Source organism: Pangasianodon hypophthalmus, chromosome 4, assembly GCF_027358585.1.
Source record: "Pangasianodon hypophthalmus isolate fPanHyp1 chromosome 4, fPanHyp1.pri, whole genome shotgun sequence".
NCBI classification, from domain to species: Eukaryota; Metazoa; Chordata; class Actinopteri; order Siluriformes; family Pangasiidae; genus Pangasianodon; species Pangasianodon hypophthalmus.
The window spans coordinates 8,669,390-8,687,379 of NC_069713.1; the positions used below are offsets into that span (position 1 = coordinate 8,669,390).

The 17,990-nt window shown below is 38.8% G+C and overlaps 1 protein-coding gene across 1 annotated transcript; it reads left to right on the forward strand.

The window, feature by feature from the left end:
* The first annotated feature begins 561 nt into the window (after positions 1-561).
* On the forward strand, positions 562-15,306 carry abcf3 (ATP-binding cassette, sub-family F (GCN20), member 3). The gene is made up of 21 exons (XM_034303519.2): positions 562-698; positions 2,684-2,828; positions 3,851-3,927; positions 4,048-4,103; positions 5,030-5,127; positions 5,953-6,075; positions 7,882-8,148; positions 8,396-8,476; positions 8,640-8,699; positions 9,055-9,111; positions 9,829-9,851; positions 9,981-10,036; positions 10,599-10,799; positions 11,087-11,163; positions 11,267-11,311; positions 12,373-12,505; positions 12,639-12,727; positions 12,975-13,066; positions 13,764-13,896; positions 14,079-14,166; positions 14,671-15,306. The coding sequence occupies exons 1-21, from the start codon at positions 626-628 to the stop codon at positions 14,827-14,829; spliced, it is 2,133 nt and encodes a 710-aa protein (XP_034159410.1). The 5' UTR covers positions 562-625; the 3' UTR covers positions 14,830-15,306.
* Positions 15,307-17,990: the final 2,684 nt, after the last annotated feature.

Sequence of the window (17,990 nt, forward strand, 5' to 3'; positions counted from 1 at the left end):
TGGATAAATAAAACACATCCTATAAGAAAATCCTGGCCTGAATAAACTGGATAGAGTTTAGAACCTGTTCAAGATGATCAATTTTGAGCAAAAAAAAAATGCTTTGGCACAAAGAACACTAAATATTTGTCATCTGTGGGTTGCCTCTTTATTATATGTACATTTTTTAAATTAATTTTGATATTTTCAGACATCTGGCGGATTTCAGCAAGCACTAGTGGCTCAGACTGGATTGATAAATGACAAATTATTTACTAGAAAATATGACTACAAGCATGTTTTTGTCCTATGTATGCACTTTCAATGGCAAAGCGGTTTACCACACAAAGGGGGCGTGGCCTGTGTGATTTGGGGGCGGGTTTCTAATTTGCATATTCATACTGTCTTGGTTTCTAAGGCGCGTCTGTTCTTTGATCTCTATCGACTTTTTGTTAAGCAATTCATTATTCAATATGAAATAAAGGTTAATTGACCCCAAAATATGTTTTTGGTTGTTATTAAAGATTAAAAACCGTGTCACTGAGTTACTACTGTACCCACAAAACAACGCGCCCGACCGTCACCAAATGCAGCAGGGAGACTCCGCGCATGCGCACTGGAGTCTCAGCAGGAGCCGCGGTGTAACATGGCGACGTACGTGGACATTCTGAAGAGCGAGTTTCCCGAAATTGACACTGAAGTGTTTGATTATATTACTGGTGAGTCGCGCGTGATGAGAGATAAAACCCTTTCATATCACTCATGTGCAGGGACAGTAAATTATAAAGTGTATATAGTTATGAAGTCGCTAGCTAGCACGTATAGCTACACGAGCTGGGCTGCTTCGTTCTTCTTCTTCGGCAGTTTTGCTGATCTAGGACTCATTACGTGGGCGGAAGTGAGGAATGTATGATGTGTAGATCTGATGATGTGCTGCACTTCCGGATCATTTGGGTTTTAATGGGTGAGCTAAGTTGGCCGACAGCTAGAGCGGTTAGCATGCTAATTTAGGAAACTAGACAGAGAGAGAGACAGAGAGAGATAGAGAGAGAGAGAGCAAGCCAAGCGGTTTATTGGATAGTGATAGTGATTTGGGAAAGCAGTGTGTGTGTGTGAGTGTGTTTCAGAGCCTTTTGTTTTTATTATTAACACTCTGAATGATGCAGCATGATTCTGATACTCATAACTGCAGTCTAATAACCGAAATAAACACAAGCCATTCATTCCGGTAATAATCAGGAGAAGACGATATGACAAAAATAATCATACCACGATACTTGAAAACCAGCGATACTTCACTGTTTGTGTGTGTGTGTGTGTGTGTGTGTGTGTGTGTGTATATATATATAATATATATATATATATATATATATATATATATATATATATATATATATATATATACACACACACACACACGTATATATATGTATTATATATATATTACACACACACATCCCAAACTTTCTACAGCAGTTGAGCTGCTTGGGGGGAAAAAAAGAGTTAATTTATAATTTTACAATTAATTTATTGTCTAGAAAAATCAGTTCTTTAACACTGAATAGGATGTGGGGAAAAAACTCTATGCGAAATATTTAATTTCATCAGCTACTACTAATCCGTTTGCATTTGTTATTTAAAAAACATCTCAGAAAAGTGTCCTGTCACATAATTTATCATAATATTAATATCGTCATTATGTCATCATAATGTCGTCATATCGCCCAACCCTGAAAAATACTTGAAGTCTGGGCTCCTGAGTGGCGCCAGAGAAAAGCGTTGGCTCTGTCGTTCTCTCTGGGTGGGAGGGGCATGCTTTCTTTGCCCTGTCAATCACAGCGGTGCTAGCCAATCGTACGCATCTGTGAGTCTGTGTATGAGGAGGAGGGCGGATAGCGCGTTCCTCCGTGTGTGTTCCGCAGCCCTGTGAAGCAGCAGGAGCAGCAGTTTGATTAGATATGAAGGATGGCTTTACGTGTTAGCAGGCTGGTGGGTGGGAATTGACGGAGAAAATCAGGGAAACATCCACTTTTCCATGTTGAACTTTGTTTTATGAATCTAAACCGTAAGTTCTGATTTTTTTTTTCCATTTAGAACTGAATGACTTTATAAAATATAGTTGTAGAAAAGGATTTTTTGAGTCTGGTTCCTCTCAAAGTTTCTTTCAGGAAGTTTTTCTTTGCCTCTGTCACTTCCGGCTTGCTCATTAGATATTTAATTCTACATTTGAACTTCTGTAAAGCTGCTTTGTGGCAATGTCTGTTTTTAAGAGCACTACACAAAGGAAATTAGAATTTAAATTGAATTGTCTTTTTAAAAAAAAAAAAAAAAAACTCCATGTTTTGTAATTTTAAAAAAATGCAATTGTGAAAGGTTTGTGAACCTAATGTAAATACCTTGTTTGCGAGTAAGTATCTGACAAGAGTTTGAGGTTTAAACTAGAATATTATGTGAAAATTTATTTCTCAAAAACTTAATTTTTATTAAAAAATTTATTATTTTTTTATTATTAACAATAATTGCGTGTTATTTTGACTCGTTGCTCATGTGAAGCAGAAGCAGAAGGTTAAAGACCCTTAAGTGGAATTCTGTGAAGCAGAAGTCTCCACACAGTGGATTTATTTATTTATGTATTTGGTCGATGTGTTTAACGGCGTGTGAGCCACACAGTGATGATTTGTGTCATGTGACTGTGCTGCTGCAGGAGTGCTGGACAGCGGAGGCTCAGATTTTGAGGATGGAGCGGAAGTGTTCGACGCCATTGGTGGAGTTCTACAGGAAGTAGCAGCTGAGAAAAATGAAGACGACGTCCGAGACATCTGCCTGCAGCTGTTTAACACGCTGAAGATGTGAGTCTGGGAGCCTGACAGTCTGACAGTCTGTGGGTCTGACCCTTTAACTGTTAGACTTTTTACAAAATCAATCAGAACAAAGCAGAAATCAGCCTCAGAACATGTAACATAAAGTACAAGGAGTTATTCTTACCTTTAATACAGTGTGTGTTGATCTCACCTCCCCCCCTCTGTCCCTCTCTCTGTCCCTCTCTCTGTCCCTCTCTCTGTCCCTGTCTCTGTCCCTCTCTCTGTCCCTCTCTCTGTCCCTCTCTCTGTCCCTCTCTCTGTGTCCCTCTCTCTGTTCCTCTCTCTCTCTCTCTTTCTCTGTCCCTCTCTCTCTCTGTGTTTCTGTTCCTCTGCCTCTGTCTTTCACTGTCCCTCCCTCCCTCCCTCCCTCTCTCTCTCTCTCTCTCTCTGTCTCCCTCTATCTGTGTGTCTCTTTCTTTCTCACACTCACTCATTCCTTTTCTTTCTTTCTCTTTCTTTGTCTGTGGGTCTTTCTTTCTCATTCTGTCATTTTTGCTGCAATTCTCTGTCTCTATCTGTCCTTCTCTTTCTCTCTCTTTCTGTCTCTCGCTCCTTATGTCTCTCTCTCTCTTTCTTTCTTTCTTTCTTTCTTTCTTTTTGTTTTTCTGCTCTTCTTTGATTCTGTCTTCTGTCTTTTTGTCTGACTGTCTTTCTTTCTAACTCTCTGTTGTCTCGTGTGTCTCTCTTTGTCTCTTTTTTCTTTCCTTCTCTCTCTGTCCATCTGTCTCTGTCTGTTTCTCTGCCTGCCTGTTTTTCTTTCTTTCTGTCTTTCTGCCTAACTCTCTGTATGTGTCTTTCTTTCTTTCTTTCTTTCTGTCACTGACTTTTTTCCTGTATGTCTGTGTCTGTCTGTCTCTTTTACTTTCTTCGTCTCTCCCTGTCTGCCTTTCTTTCTGCCTGCCTGTCTATTTTTCTCTTTTTCTTTGTAATGGTCTGTCTTACTGTCTTTCTTCTCTTTTGTCTGTCTCTCTCTCACAATCCCCGTTTTCTTTCTGTCTTTCTTTCTTTAGCAATAACTGTCACTCTAACCAGAGGCAGGTGCTGCTGGATGCTCCTGTGCAGCTCTCTCAGATCTCTGCAGAGACGGGTGAGTTCGGCTTTTATTTGCGTTTGCGCTAGACTGAAGCAGTGAAGTCTGATCTCACGACTGATCTCACGACTGAAAGACTGATCTCACGTCTGCTCTTGTCTGATCTGCTGTTTGCAGAATCGGCTGTTAATGATGTGCAGGGCATTTGGATGGTGAAGAGAACCCAGGGCACGGTAAGATAAACACATCATCTCCTCTCAGCCATTAGTCTTTTCTCTCACTGTAAGTTTCTGATTCTATTGGGAATACTGGGAATACTGGGAATACTGGGAATCCAGCCGTGGCAGCAGTAGGGACAAAGTTAGCCTTTAAAGACATAATTCATTTTTCTCAGCAACCAATATGCATGCAGAGTGCAAAAGTTTGCATACCCTTCGGACACAATGGAAAAAAAGAGGAATTTCCCCCCCTCAAGTCAGCTCATATGCCAGCTAGCAACCAGGGAGAGTCAAAGATAACACTCGCTTCCTCCGGGACACGTGACGCCAACCAGCCACATTTAACACACTCACAGGAAAGAGTTATCCGCCCTCTTCCGCATACATGACCTCACAGATACCCATGATTGGCTAGTGTCTCTGTGATTGACAGGGGAGAGAGAGTAGGCCCCTCCCACCCTGAGAGCACAGCCAGTTTTGATCTCTCGGCTCGTGGATTGATGGCTTTGGTATACGTCCTTTTCCTCGCCACGGCCGAACACTTTTCTGGAGCCTGACGTTCCTTCATTAACAAAACGCTTTTGATATTAAAATTAGTAATAAATGATATCAAGATGAATTAATAATCAGAGGCATTAAATATCATTTGCATCTCTTACTGAATGTAGTGTAATTATTTCCTCATAATCTGATTGCCCATCTTTTGTAATTATAACTGCCTCCTTCCTACCCCCTGAGCAGATCTGACTCTTCCTGACGTTTCTGTTCTCCGAATGCCGGAGATCTACCGAAGCTGTATTTACAGCTGTGTTTGTAGGTTATTAGAGGCTGAAGAGAACCTGTTAGCTGTGTAACCAATGAATTCAGCTGTGTAACATATCCACCAGCATTAACTCTGACACTTCCTGATGCTCATCCTTACGATGTTTTCTCCAACTCAGACTGTGGATGCGAAGAAGTTAGAAAAAGCAGAGGCCAAGCTGAGAGCTAAGCACGAGCGGAGGAATGAAAAAGACTTGCAGAAACCCTCAAACCCGCTGTAAGTGCATTGTTTTCCTCAAGGCTGTGCGATATGATAATATGATATCGATATCACTATATATAGAGATGTTGATGTAAAGATATAGATATATAGGTACGATATAGATATTATATCATGATGCACTTTTATAAAAGATATTTGGGGTATTATCAGTGATTTTTATAAGACAATATAATGGATATATCTACACCCCTTTTCTTTTTTCTCTCTCTCTCTCTCTCTCTCTCTCTATATATATATATATATATATATATATATAAAAAAGAAAAGGTGTGTATATATATCCATTATATTGTCTTATATATATATATTTCATTTTTTTTACATCACAAAAGTCTGCACATTTTAACAGGGTTGTGTAGATTTTATAAATCCACCCTAAGTCACCATTACTCACAATAAAAAGGAGACAGTTGGGCATTAAAATGTACTTTTTTTTCCCCCCAAAATGATTTCTTTTCCATGTTAAATAATGAAATCTTTAACAGGAGCCCATTAAAACATGTCATGCATGCGTTAACAGTATCGTGATATGATATTTCAGCCACATCCTCCACCCCTAAATTGTCGTATATGTGCTATACGTTAACGTTTTGATCGGTTGAAGGTTTTCTAATCCAGTTTGCGGTCATGTTTAAGACACGCACCCAGCTCAGACGTTCTCCTCCCTGTTTCAGAGGAACTGGAATGCTCTATACAGAAATAGTCTCCTGAATGGAATGTGGTGCTAAATAAAGGTCGAATGAATTAATTGGTTTAATAAATGATGGCTGAGGATGCATGCATTATTCATAACCACGCTGGGAATATTTTCCCCCGCAGGGTGCTGGAGGAGGCCTCGGCCAGCCAGGCTAGCAGTAAGAAGGAGAGCCGTGTGGATATGTCGGGGAAGAATCGCAGCTACGACATCCGGATCGAGAACTTCGACGTGTCGTTTGGAGAGAGGCAAGAACGAGTTTTTTTTATTTTTTTTATTTTATTATTATTTTTTTATTTTTATTTGTTGTCTGTTTATATACATATAGCACAATATTTAGAGACAGAATGAATGATGCAATGACAATCACATCATACGAGAACAGCTTAACATTTGGAAATGATTATATATTAATAATTACATATTATTATATTATAAATATTACAAATAATATATATTATATATTAATAACAGCGCCATTAAATCAAACTGCATCACCTGCACACAGCACCAGAGTGACTCTTGCACTGTACCTGTGTGTGTGTGTGTCTGTCTGTCTGTCTCTGCGTGTGTGTGTGTGTCTGTTTGTCTGCGTGTGTGTGTGTCTGTTTGTCTGCGTGTGTGTGTTTGTGTGTGTGTGTGTGTGTGTGTGTTTGTCTGTGTGCGTGTGTGTGTCTTGTCTGTCTGCGTGTGTGTGTGTATCTGTGTGTTCACATAGTGACATCATTATGCCCGCTTTATACTTCTGCATCGTGTGTAGATCACTGTTTAGAGAGAACGTGCTCCAGCAGGCTATGCCTTTTAAATAAATGATTCTTTCACTAAGTTTAGGTTTACTTTTTAATCGTACTCACATAAATATAAAGCCAGAGATGTGTTATATATTTACTGTGTTACATTCAGCTTTGTTCTTTGTGGCTCGATCTCAGATTGTGTGCACTATTACCCAGTACAAGGCCATTATGTCGTACCCTGGGTCGAGAGCATAAGTAGTGAATTGGGAAAATAATAATAACAGGAAGTAACTTGTTACAGGTTACAAAGTGTGTTATTTTTGTATAATCGCTCGGTCTGGAGTGTGTTATTCCGCTTAAACCACAGCAATTTGCCAGCGATTATAATGTGTAATTTATTGATGAGTGACACGTCACGCATTTTATAGTCGGTTTATAGTTCGATTTAATGTTGTGGAACATCCGAGAGACAAATTAGTTCTCTCTCTCTCTCTCTCTCTCTCTCTCTCTCTCTCAGAAACACAGCCTCTCATTTTACCGAGAAACCGGAAAGCATAATCTGTCTCCTAAAAAAAAATATCACCACATCAACCATTAAACATTTTACTTTGTTAAACAATACACACTTTTTAACAACTGTTTAAGATTAATCTTAGATTATATGGAGCGACTGCTGTACGAGTCCCAGTGTGTGAGCTGTTACTATAGTAACAGTAGCGTATTAGATCGAGTGCATTAATATTAACCTGTAATTCACATTACAGCTGGAACTACCTGCGCTGTAATACGAAAATATTGTACTCCTTCTGACCAATCAGATTCACTGTGGTATAATTATTTTTTTATTTTGCACAATAGTAATTTTGTTATTTGCTGTTGTTGAAATCTGAAAATGGCAAAAAAAAAAAAAAAAAAAAACTGTTCAGGGTCTGTATATTTGAGCCTTAAAATTATCGCATATTGTATCATAGGTGCAATGTCCAACAATTTAATTGCATATCATATATATATATATATATATATATATATTTTTTTTTTTATTATTTTTTTTCCCTCAAGTCTCTAGTTAGTATTTAGGTTTGGACACAGCCCATGAGTGTGTTTGGTTTTTTTTGACTGTGTACCAAATTTTTTGCAAATGCATAAAACCCTTTCACATTTATTTTATTGAATGTTTATAGAAACGTAGCTATAGACACTGCGTGTGAGGAAGTAGTGCTGAACTGAGTAATTACAAAATATTTGTATTTGTAGAGAAGTCTGTATACCTGGCGTCCGCAGGTCTGCTTAGTGTCGTGTACGTGTTTCCGTGCGCCGCAGGTCTCTGCTGCAGGGAGCCGAGCTGTGTTTGGCGAGCGGTCGCAGGTACGGTCTGATCGGGAGGAACGGCCTGGGGAAGACCACGCTGCTGAAGATGCTGGCGAGCCGCAGTCTGCGTGTCCCAGCCCACATCTCCATCCTGCACGTGGAGCAGGAGGTGGCAGGAGACGACACGCCCGCACTGCAGAGCGTGCTGGAGAGCGACACGGTCAGAGAGGAGCTGCTCGCCGAGGAGCGCTCGCTCAACGCACACATCGCCAACGGCACGTGAGTAACGCTTAACAGGGACGGGTCGCTCTTCATACACGAACTCTACACGTTTTATTTTTTAAGAGCATTTCAGTGATGAAAGAAATGGTTTTTAAGGGCTGAAGAAAGAATTTGATCAGATCCTATAATAAATGGAAAAAAAAAAGATTTATTTTATGTATTTTTTTTTTTGTTTGGATTGATTTTTATTATATTTATAGCTTTTCGAATTCACTGCTTGGTGTTCTGACTTTTCTCCCTGTAGAGCGGAGGGGACTGAAAGCTTGCGTCTGTCAGAAATCTACGCTAAACTGGAAGAAATCGAGGCAGACAAAGCACCAGCCAGGTAAACTCTCAGGACGAACCGTTGTCTGTAGCTCAGTTTACTCTGCATTCATGCCATCGTATGATTGTATGGTGTAAGTATGGAACTACTTTAGCAGTAGTTTTGCTTCTGTGTGTGTAATGAGGTTGGTTTTGTTTTTTTTTTTTCCTGTCTTCGTCCCCAGAGCTTCAGTGATCCTTGCAGGTTTAGGATTTTCCCCCAAAATGCAACAGCAACCAACCAAGTGAGTGACACATTTAGCTGAAGTGGTGTTGAGAGTTAATTTATCAGTTTATTATCCATTTTAAAGCAGCCGTCTGTAATATTTTAAAGTATTTCTAGACACGCAGTGACCCCAGAACTTTAGAGAGACCTTTAGAAAAAATGGGATTTGCAATATTGTCATGCAGTGGATGTCAGATTTTCTTTATTTATGACTTCTATTTGCATTTTCTTCTGGACCAGAAATGCAGCAGGAGGCTTTAAACCTTACAGATATTGCTACATGTTTTCTTTCTTATGTTTGTCTAAGTGTTTGATAATAAGCGTGTTTGTGTTTGTGTGTGTGTGTGTGTGTGTTTTGTTTTTCTCTTTCCCAGAGAGTTTTCTGGTGGTTGGAGAATGAGATTAGCATTAGCGCGAGCTCTGTTTGCAAGGTAAGAACATCTCATTTATTAAAAAAAAAAAAATGTTCCTGTAGTGCATCTTCCAAGAAAAAGTGCATGAGTAGAATTTATAATAATTAAATTAAATTATGACAGGAGAGCAGAACCGCTGATTAGGTTTTTTTTTTTTTTTTTTTTTTTTGTTCTGCATCACCAAGTCCTTAAATAACATTCTTCAAATGTTTGCTGTAGTAAATAGTGGTATTGTTGAATGTAATGATAGTGCTTAAGCCAATAGATTATTCTGTATGTGTGTGTATGGACGTGGAGCAAAAATGAAAACAAATGAGAAATGTAATATTCTTTAAGATAAATTAAGAGATTAATTTGTAGTTTTTGATTCTTTTTTTTCTTTTTACAATATCAGATGTTGAAGGTTAATGCAGTACATTATTCTGTAAGACATTATTGCACTATAAATGATTAAAGCCAAATATAATAAGAAAGTAAATACCTGAATTAATAGATGAACACATGATCTGTTTTTCACAATATCCCTTAAGATGTTATTTTCCTCTAAACACCATTACAGAGCGGGGAAGTCATGTCTGACATGTCTACTGGTCCATATATATATATATATATATATATATATATATATATATATATATATATATATATATATATATATATATATATATATATATTAAACAATTGTTCTTGGATTTGTACTAAGACTTCCTGTTTTTTGTTTCTGACGTGTTTCAGGCCTGACCTTTTGTTACTTGACGGTGAGTAAATATGATTTGGTAATAAAAATAGATATGGTTTGTGGAAACAAACATGCAGTATATGAACTGATGGATGTGATGTGATGTGAAAATCCTTCATCTAACAGCACCGATTCGTTTCCCCATCAGAGCCCACGAACATGTTGGACGTCCGAGCCATTCTGTGGTTAGAGAATTATTTACAGGTAAGATGCTAGACTTCATATGGAGCATTTCATTGGTTAATTGCATTAATGCTGTTTGTTCACTGTTAGAATAGTCAGCATGCTGTTAATATCTAATGTCTAATGACAGGGTTCTCAAACTTTTTACCTCGTTAACTGTAAAAGAAATTCTACAGATCTCTTCAGTACTGATTTATTTCATGAGCATAATCCAACTATTCAAATATGAGACTCAGAGTTTACATGTGTACAGTAATGGTTGGGTTATTTTTTTGCGTTGTAGTTCTTATTTTTTATTCCTGAGCGTTCCACTGACAGAACCCACGAGGTCTGAGGTGACATCATTTACAGACCTCCTTGTTTTGGATTCAAGTGAGCAGTCAAACAGACTAGAACGCAAGAAAAAAAACATTTGATTTGAAAAAACTTTGATGATAGTGGGTCATGATTTCTAGCCCTGTAACAAAATTTTTAAAAAAAACTGTACATTTGACTGTATTATTTATAAATCTTGTACATGTTGTAGTGCTGTGATTTTATCTTTTGTGCGTGTTTGTGTGTGTGTGTCCGTATATGACCCCAGACGTGGCAGTCCACCATCCTCGTGGTGTCTCACGATCGGAACTTCCTGAACGCCGTCGCGACCGACATCATCCACCTGCACTCACAGCGTCTGGACAGTTACCGTGGCGATTACGAGAACTTCATCAAAACGAAAGAGGACCGACTGAAGAACCAGCAGCGGGAGTACGAGGCTCAGTTACAGTACAGAGAACACATACAGGTATGAACACACACATTGCAGACCTGTATAACACACACACCACACACACACACACACACACACACACACTGCTTTTAATTTGAATACCAATGGTTCCAATGCAACCTTTTAAACGTTAATTATTTTAATATTTATTTGAATTTACTAAACTTTTAGTTTAACTATTATAACTTCATAGTGTTTATTAATAACTGATTTTCTGAGTAAACGTGCAGGGAACTGAGTCAGATCGTGTTGTTTTATTCACCAGAAGTGTCCTAATGGTGGTATTTATCTGTGTGAGTCAGGTGTTCATCGACAGGTTCAGGTACAACGCCAACAGAGCTGCACAGGTGCAGAGCAAGCTGAAGCTTTTAGAGAAACTGTGAGTGAGACATCAACATCCTCCATCTTTATACAGCATCAAGTTCATGCCCCTTAATTGACTTTTTTTTTTTTTTTTCTCTTTTCTTTTCCCTTTTTAACAGCCCTGAACTTAAGCCTATAGAAAAGGAGTCCGAAGTCATTTTACGGTGGGTTCTGCATGAAGGATGCATTAATAAATGAGTGCATACCTTGTTTTTTTTTTTAAATAAATAATAATAATAATAATTCAGAGAAAATTCTGAGTTAGCTCCAGTTCCAAACGACAGGCGCAGACATCAGTGTGCTTTCACGTACACAGCGTTTAGTCCATTTGAATCAAAATAGATCTGACTAATGAATGAGTGTTTAAATTTTTTTGATTGTATTCACATATTTATTTCTCTTTTTAATCTTCAAATAACAAATGAACCAAAAGTATTAATTAAATGCTGCCCCTCAAGCACAAACATCACTGGCTAATTTGAAGTGAATGGAGAATTGGAAAATGGGAAAAAAATAATAATAATACTTTTTTTTTTTTTTTTTTTAATTTTTATAAATCTTGCTGGTTTTCTAGCGGAGGGTAAAAATATACATGCGGCAATAAAGAGGAGGGAAGTAACCCTTAATGCAATTATTTTATTATATGTTTTTTGACCAAATATGGAACGTATGTAATTTTTTTAATGTTACAATTAAAAAAATAAATTGGATAAAATAAATAAAAGGAGGAAAAAAGGAGAAAAAACCTTTCAGTGGTTAGTTTAGTTGAACACAAGACAGAGAAAAGAATTAAATCAATGAAACAAAAACCATTAGCTTTGGATGTCTGCAAAAAAAAAAATCCGTTCAGCTAAGAGTAAATTATATTTTTGGATGAACTGAAAAGATTTCTAGAAAAATCTTTCATCCCATAAATACCAGTTCAATCCAGCAAGCAAGTGCATTTAGTGGTGTGTTTTTTTTTTTTTTTCTTTTTCTTTTCTTTTTCCTTCCTTAAATAAATAAGAATAGATATCTGTGTCTTGTCCTGGTGAGTCCTACTCTGCACACTTTAAAGTTCTCCCTACGCCTGATCCTACTGCTCAGCTCATTATTAATCCTGTAATAAGCTTTTCCAGGTGTGTTATGATTAAACATGGAGCTGTGCGGGGCAGGAAGTCCCGAGGAGGATGCATGATATCCTCGTGTAGAGACACAGCGTTTCACGAAGTTTTCCATTTTGCAGATTTCCAGATAATTTCGAGAAGCTGTCTCCTCCCATCCTGCAGTTAGACGAGGTGGAGTTTTACTACACGCCCCAGCAGCAGCTGTTCACCGGCCTCTGCGTCTCCGCTGATCTCGACTCCCGGATCTGCATTGTACGTGCCTGTGTGTTGGTTAAACTATAAAGACAAAGCTGTGGGTTAATGATTAACACTAATCGTGATTAAGATTTATTAAGCGGGACGGAGCTGCTTTTGAGTGTTTTGTTTGCGTTCTGACTTTTTGCAGGTAGGTGAGAACGGAGCGGGTAAGTCCACGTTACTGAAGCTGCTGATGGGCGACCTCACACCCGTAAGCGGCACCAGACACGCCCACAGGTGAGGCACCCTTCTCCACCCGGGATTTCATGAGCAAACAGTTAGTTTAAGATGGAAAGACCAGACTTGTTTAAATGGTAAAACCTTACACTAATAAGAAGCTGTTTTTGTGTAACCATGTGAGTAAATCACATGGTACCATTTTGGATGTTTCTTTTTTTTTTTTCTTCTTTTTTTTCTTTTTTTTTTTTTTTTTAAAAAAAAAAAAAAACAAGGCTGTAGATGTTTGCTCGTTGTTTTGCAACAGAAACTTGAAGATTGGTTATTTCAGTCAGCACCATGTAGACCAGCTGGACCTCAACGTCTGTTCAGTGGAGCTGCTTCTCAGCAAGTTTCCTGGTACAGTATAACAACTAAAGCATTAATAGCATTTACTTAGAAATTATTTTATCAACACATTGGTCTATTTTCACTTGGTTTCCTACATTACCCACAATGCCATTCGACAACCTGCTGATAGTGACGCAGTGGGATTTAGCCCTTGAGTCATATCTTCCTATAGAAAGTGATGCAGCAGCGCTTTGGTACACTGTACAATCTACACTCTCACATGCTCAAACAGACCACCATCAACACCATCTCGCTAATCATCTCGTACATCGCTAACTAGCCGAGCCGAGTCTCTGCCTTCATTGCATTCTGGGACTGTGAGTCCAGTGTATTCAGTCTCCACTGTTTCAGCGTTGGATTTCTCGTTAATACGACGTTGAATGTTGCTGGAAAATGGTGAATGATAGAAGAAGCTATTTTGTTTTTTTCGGCGCTAGAGGCGAAACCTGACTGTTATCCCTCATGTTTGAGATTTTATCTCATATTAAATTTCATTGTAAACACACTAGCGGTGTCATCCTGTGACATCAGAGCAACACAACCACTAACTTATAATACAGCGAATAACGAAAATACAGCGCCAACCATCGAACTAGCACCACAACTGCTAAACACAACACAAATATTTCAATATAAGCACATTTCAGGATGGGGTGTTTTCCCTTAAATCAGATTTTCCTGATTAGTAATTGTGTGTTGTGTTCAGGTCGGACCGAGGAGGAATACAGGCGTCAGCTGGGGAGGTACGGGATTAGTGGAGAGCTGGCGACGCGGCCCGTGGCGAGTCTTTCAGGAGGACAGAAGAGCCGTGTAGCGTTTGCTCAGATGACCATGCCGTGGTAATTCAGATGTTTGTGCAGTCAAATGTGTTTTATGTATACTTCTGTGCTATACAAATAAAATGATGAAACTGTTAATTATGCAGCGAACTTATCAGATAAACAAGATTTATTTTTTTAAATGGTGGATATCTGTATCATTCCTTCATCATGAACCTAAACATGCACTTTCTAATTTTCAGTCCCAACTTCTACATCCTTGATGAGCCGACCAATCACCTGGACATGGAAACCATTGAAGCCCTTGCAAAGTCATTAAATACGTTCAAGGCAAGTCCATATTTTATACTGACCTCAGCGAACAGTTTTTTTTGTTTCAATACAGAGAAATGTTCGGAACTTCTCCTCCATGGTAATGAAGCAAATGCTGTAACTGTGATGGATAGAGATTAGGATAAACAACTCTAAAATATTCCTTTATCACACGTAATTTGATCATCCTTCAGCAGTTGTTTTCAACCATCAGCTGTTTAGGTGTTGGCTGTATTATATAAGTTTAAGATCTAATTATTTACAGCTATGCAATTTTCTGAATTGTAGAACGTTAGTAGTAATTGTGGAAAAGTAATACGCTAGAAATAAGGAATAAATCATCTGTGTGGTTATAGGAAAATAATCAACGACTGGGTTGTGCGATGCGGCGTGACGTGAAGCAGAATCACTGTAACTCAGAGCTGGTTATTCAGCTGATTATTTTCCCGAAGTGTTTTATTAGTCTTATACTACAGCGATGAATGCAGTGATTAATGTGGGTCATGTGACCTTTTGTCTCAGGGTGGCGTTGTGCTGGTCTCGCACGACGAGCGCCTCATCCGGCTAGTGTGTAAGGAGCTGTGGGTGTGCGAGGCGGGACGAGTGCATCGCATCGACGGCGGCTTCGACGAGTACAAGAGCATCCTGCAGGAGCAGTTTCAGAAAGAAGGCTACCTGTGAAGCACCTCACTCCATCGACACGCACACCGTTTAAACTGACGGCATCACCATGACCCCAACACGCTCATTGACTCTGTGTACAAAGTGAACTCCAGCGTACAGTCGCCCTGAGCCAGCTTCCTGGAAGCTGAACCAGAACTGATACTGAATTGGTTCCCATTCCAGTCAGCCCATTTTCCCAGCTTTCTGAAATCATGGCATCGCTGCTTGCTGCTGTGGCTCACGCTGCGTCCTTTACCGGTCATGTGACATGAGGGCAGGCTGAGGATGTACCCGCTAGGGTTCTCTGCACGGGTTCATCTTATTTCTGTACCTAAGCAAAAAAAAAAAAAAAAAAAAAAAACAAGCCTGACGCAATAAATGTAAAGTGAGGTGGACGTGTGCCATTTATGTTGTTTGGATGCGGCTGTTGTCGTTAACTTATCAACATCAGTTTTAGAACACGCTAATAAAAACCTAACGTTCAATCAGTTTTAACCTGCTGCTGTCTGTAATTATTTCACAAGTTCTGTTATCTATGACTAATATTTATGTTTAGTTTTGTTTCTATTTTGTTTGTCTATTTCTTGTTTTATTTCTATTTTGCACACTAGCTCATAGACATTTCTTTCACGCAGCAGCTCATAGACATTATTTCTATTTCACACAGTAACTCGTGCATTATTTCTATTTCACACAGTAACTCGTGCATTATTTCTATTGCACACAGTAACTCATGGGCATTATTTCTATTGCACACAGTAACTCATGGGCATTATTTCTATTTCACACAGTAACTCATGAGCATTATTTCTATTGCACACAGTAACTCATGGGCATTAAAGAGATTTATTGTCATTCTAGCCACATACAAGAGTACAGTAGAACTAAGTAGAAGTCATGGTGGTCTTGGTGCAACAGTGAACACAATATACAGTAACTCATGGGCATTATTTCTACCTTACATATTAGGCATACTTATTTCTGTTTTACACAGTAGCCCATAGACCTTATTTCTATTCTCAAGAGAATCCCATATATATATATATATATATATATATATATATATATATATATATACTATTTTACACAGGAGCTAATAGGCATTGTTTCTATTTTACATAGACGTTCATAGACCCTATTTCTGTTTAAGCATTATATCTATTTTATACACTATATAGCTTATATATCTCTTTTTTTCTGTTGTACACAGTAGCCACATACACAGTGCACGCATGGGCAATGGGCCTCATTTTTCAAGCTGGATATAAACAGATTTACTCGCAAATAGTGTATAGGAGCAATGTTTATATAGGAGCAATTACACAAGAAATTTAGTAATCATGAAAATCCTGTAGTATTGGAAAAAAAACATTCATATCCTACTCATGCTCCTGAGTGTGTATAAATGTACACATACGAAAACTAACTAATATTAACATCAATTGATCAGCTTCAGTTCTTAAAATTCACTGTGAGTTACTGCACATTTATATATAGAGTACACTGTCAAGGATCGATGGCTTTTTTATTTACACTTTCACACAAATTTAGTGAAAGTTTTGTGGAAATGTAGCAGTTTCATATTAATGGCTTTAATTAAAGAAATATTACATATGAAAAAACTTCTTTAAAGCAAGCCAACACAAATCCATAACTTAAATAAGACTAGGCTTTCAGTTAAGAAGAAATGTTGCTGTTTACAAGGAAGATGAGCTGCAATATACAGGACTGTGCAAAAGTCTTAGGCACATGCAAAGAAATGCTGTAGAATGAAGATGCCTTAAAAATAATGAAATTAAAATGAATTATGGAATTTTTGTGGGCATCAAATGCAAATTAGTTGTGCCGTGCATGTGCTTGGTGATTTACTGGTGATTGTCATTCATCAACATACACACGTGAATTTCGGAAACCTTTGTAAATCTGGCAGAAATATTTACTTTGGTTTGGCTTTTGCAAACATTTACACACCCATTATTTCTATTTTTTGAGAGTAGACCATGAATATTATTTCTATTTTACACAGTAGCATATGCATTATTTCCATTTTATATAGTAGGGATCATAGTTCTATTTTATACAGTGGCAAAGGTATTATTTCCATTTAACACATGGCCATGAATCACAATAACTCAGTGACAATGTTTATGTTTCTGTTATACAAGAGCTCATAGACATTATTTCAATTTTATATAGTAGCTCATAGGCATTATTTTTAAATTAATTCAGAAATCCAAAACTATGAATATACATGTGGAAGCCTGACCATCACACTGATATGTGCTTTTTGAACATCCTGTTCCAGATTTATTCCCCTTTGCTGTTATAATAAGCTCCACTCTTCTGGGAAGGCTTTCCACTAGATTTTGGAGTGTGGCTGTGGGGATTTTTGCTCATTCAGCTACAAGAGCATTAATGAGGTCAGACACTGATGTTGGGTGAGGAGGTCTGGGGTGCAGTCAGGTGTTCAGTGACCCTTGGCAAACCATGTTTTCATGGAGTTTACTGGAACAGGCTTTGGCCTCTTAGTTAAAGTGAAGGCATTGCATAAGACAATGTATACTCCCAGGGTCCATCCATCCATCCATCCATCCATTCTCTGTACTGCTGATCCTACACAGGGTTGCAGGAGGAGCCTGGAGCCCATCCCAGGGGACTCGGGGCACGAGGTGGGGGACACCCTGGACAGGGTGCTGACCTATTGCAGGGCACAATTGCCAGTGTACAAAGCGTGTCTTTGGACTGGGGGAGGAAACCAGAGTACCCAGAGGAAGCCCCTGAGGTACAGGGAGAACATGTAGGCTCCACACACACAGGGTGGTGACAGAACTCGAACCCCTAACCCCGGAGGTGCGAGGCAACAGTGCTAGCCACTAGGCTGCTAGGCCACCATGCCCCCTGTATACAGTTGTGTGTTTCCAGCTTTGTGGCAACAGTTTGAGGAAGGTACACATACGGGCGTGATGGTCAGGTGATGGTCCACATAATTTTGGTTGTAGAGTGTACACTTCAAAACCCAGCTCATGTTATCTGACAGAAATGTGCACTGAAAGCATTCAGCACTAGACTTCCCAAGAGCAGTGAAAAGCCACTTCCTGTTTTTAAGTGCAGCTCGTGAGCCATGTGAGTTGCTCGCTTTTGGCCCCTTTGGCCTTCCATCCACAACTCAAGGAGAGGCG

Coding starts and splice junctions, on each gene's coding strand:
- abcf3 (XM_034303519.2), top strand. CDS start 626: ATGGCGACGTACGTGGACATTCTGAAGAGCGAGTTTCCCGAAATTGAC. Junction 8,700..9,054: donor ATGCAACAGCAACCAACCAA/GTGAGTGACACA, acceptor TCTCTTTCCCAG/AGAGTTTTCTGGTGGTTGGA. Junction 12,506..12,638: donor TCGACTCCCGGATCTGCATT/GTACGTGCCTGT, acceptor GACTTTTTGCAG/GTAGGTGAGAACGGAGCGGG.